The sequence below is a fragment of the Lottia gigantea genome (genome assembly GCF_000327385.1).
Source record: "Lottia gigantea unplaced genomic scaffold LOTGIsca_2352, whole genome shotgun sequence".
Taxonomy (NCBI): Eukaryota; Metazoa; Mollusca; class Gastropoda; family Lottiidae; genus Lottia; species Lottia gigantea.
In genome coordinates, this window is record NW_008708677.1 from 1 (window position 1) to 2,075 (window position 2,075).

The window sequence follows — 2,075 nt, forward strand, 5'->3', positions numbered from 1 at the left end:
AGTAGCAGTAATCGAATTGGTTGGTTGTCAGAATATTTTGAAAGGGGGATGCATTGCTGAGAAACATCAGCACAATTTCCTTCCCGTTCCACAAAAAGTCTTGCGATATAGTTTATCGTAAGTATGGTATTTCTCAATGCGAAATTCTAAACTTACAACACATTCTTACCTTGAATTTTTGTGGAATTTTGCCCTGTCAAATAAGCAATGTCTGAAAATTTCCATGATACTGTGAATACTTTATTTTTCAGACGTGATAGAAAAATCATGATTTCATCCCAAATTATTTTAAAAATAGAATCAGGTAATTATAAAAATAACCCCATGCTCTATTCTGTTGTTAAGTAGAGCCTAGACTTTTTCTCATGGGTGGTAGTTTGCTTGGGGAAAAACATCTTCTACATAATGTATGTCAAAAACACCAAGGATTCTTCCAATATTCTTCTTTCCTCCGCCTACATATCTTGACATTAATCGACACCAACGTTGACTTCGACACCGTCGATTAATGTCAAGGGGACAATGTCAAGGGGACGACGTCAACGTATGTATCAACATCTGACTATTTTTATTATGTATCTGAAGAGGTGATCTTTCATGTATCAATCTTTATTTTCAGACCGTACATCCCAGCCCCTGCCAAACAAGATTGATTGTACCAAGTTATCCCGTCGTGAGACCTGGAACATGATACAACCTACTGGATATTTCAACGGAACAGTGTGGGAACATACAAAATGCCACAATCCTGTGAACAAGAAGAACTTTTTTAATTGTTTTAAGAACACAACTATGATAGCGTTTGGGGATTCGACCGTTCGTCAATACTATAAGTATATACACAAGGTCTTTAAATGTAAACAGACTACAGAGGAGTGGACGAATCGGAAGTGGTATAAGGCAACCCATTGTCAGGTTCCTCGGTATAATTTTAGTCTTACATGGGCAGTTCAAGAATTTCCCTTTGTGGAGGGTTTGAAAGCACCAGATGGAAAAACGAACTCGAAACCGGCATCGGTTCTGTTGAACGAGGCACCGAGTACTGGACGTATGGTTTTTATCATTCATTACTACGCTCATTTTATGAGAATGCATTATTCATCTTTTATTGAGAGGATTCGATCTCTAAAAACACCAATCCGAAACGCCTTAAAGAGAAATAAGAACATACATATAGCAATCAAATCACCGCACATATTTTATGTAACTAGTTGTTCAACACATTTCAGTATATATCACGGCAAGCTTTACATGGATATATTGAAAAGAGAACTGGCCGAATTTCATGATAAAGTATGGTTTTTAAATATCTGGGACATGAGTACAGCGTTCGAAAATAACAACATTCATCCGCCCGGTAGTTTTGTGTGGCAAAATTTGCGGTTGTTGGCCGGTTATGTGTGTATTAAATAATTTGTGTTATTTAAGGGGACATTTTGGGGGGTTTTGAATATATGTAAATAGCCTTCAGAAGTACTAGAAATGTACAAAAATTGAACTATTCATTCAAAACGATTTCAAACTGGGAATTTTCAATTTTTATTCCTATATTATGTCTTTATATATATGACATAGTCTCTAGAAAAGATGACTCTCAACTTTCAAACACGGATAATTCTGGACACACATGGATTTCGACAGTGAGATGTGAACACTATTACTGCTTAGCTTAGCTGCAAAACTCCCGTTTCCCATAGGTCAAACATATGGCGAACCTGTCCCTTTAAAAATCAAACATTGATCTCCCTAGCATGATTGCTGTTTAAACGTACTTGATAATTTTTAATTGAGAGGATTCAATCTCTAAAAAAAAACCCAATCCGAAACGCCTTACAGAGAAATAAAACAAGCACCTAAAATACCCCAAAACACTCAACATTAGCATAAAGAACCAGACGTCTTTTAACAGAAAAAAGAATTGAAAGTACACAGTGCACAGACGGGACAATCTTTGTTAAAACTAAGATTTCTGACAAGATCGAAGTCGTAAAAAGTTAAAGCTTCAATTCTCTCCCGGATAAAATCAAAATTAAACTTACACTTAAAATGAACTAATTACAAATTATACTAACCCA

The 2,075-nt window shown here is 35.9% G+C and overlaps 1 protein-coding gene across 1 annotated transcript; it reads left to right on the forward strand.

Annotated features, from left to right (window-relative positions):
* Nucleotides 1-251: 251 nt before the first annotated feature.
* LOTGIDRAFT_176650 (hypothetical protein) lies at nt 252-1,413 on the forward strand (the record flags this gene model as incomplete). Its single annotated transcript, XM_009055166.1, has 2 exons — nt 252-304; nt 620-1,413. Coding segments are annotated over 2 exons (847 nt in total), but the record flags the coding sequence as incomplete, so codon positions are not given.
* Nucleotides 1,414-2,075: the final 662 nt, after the last annotated feature.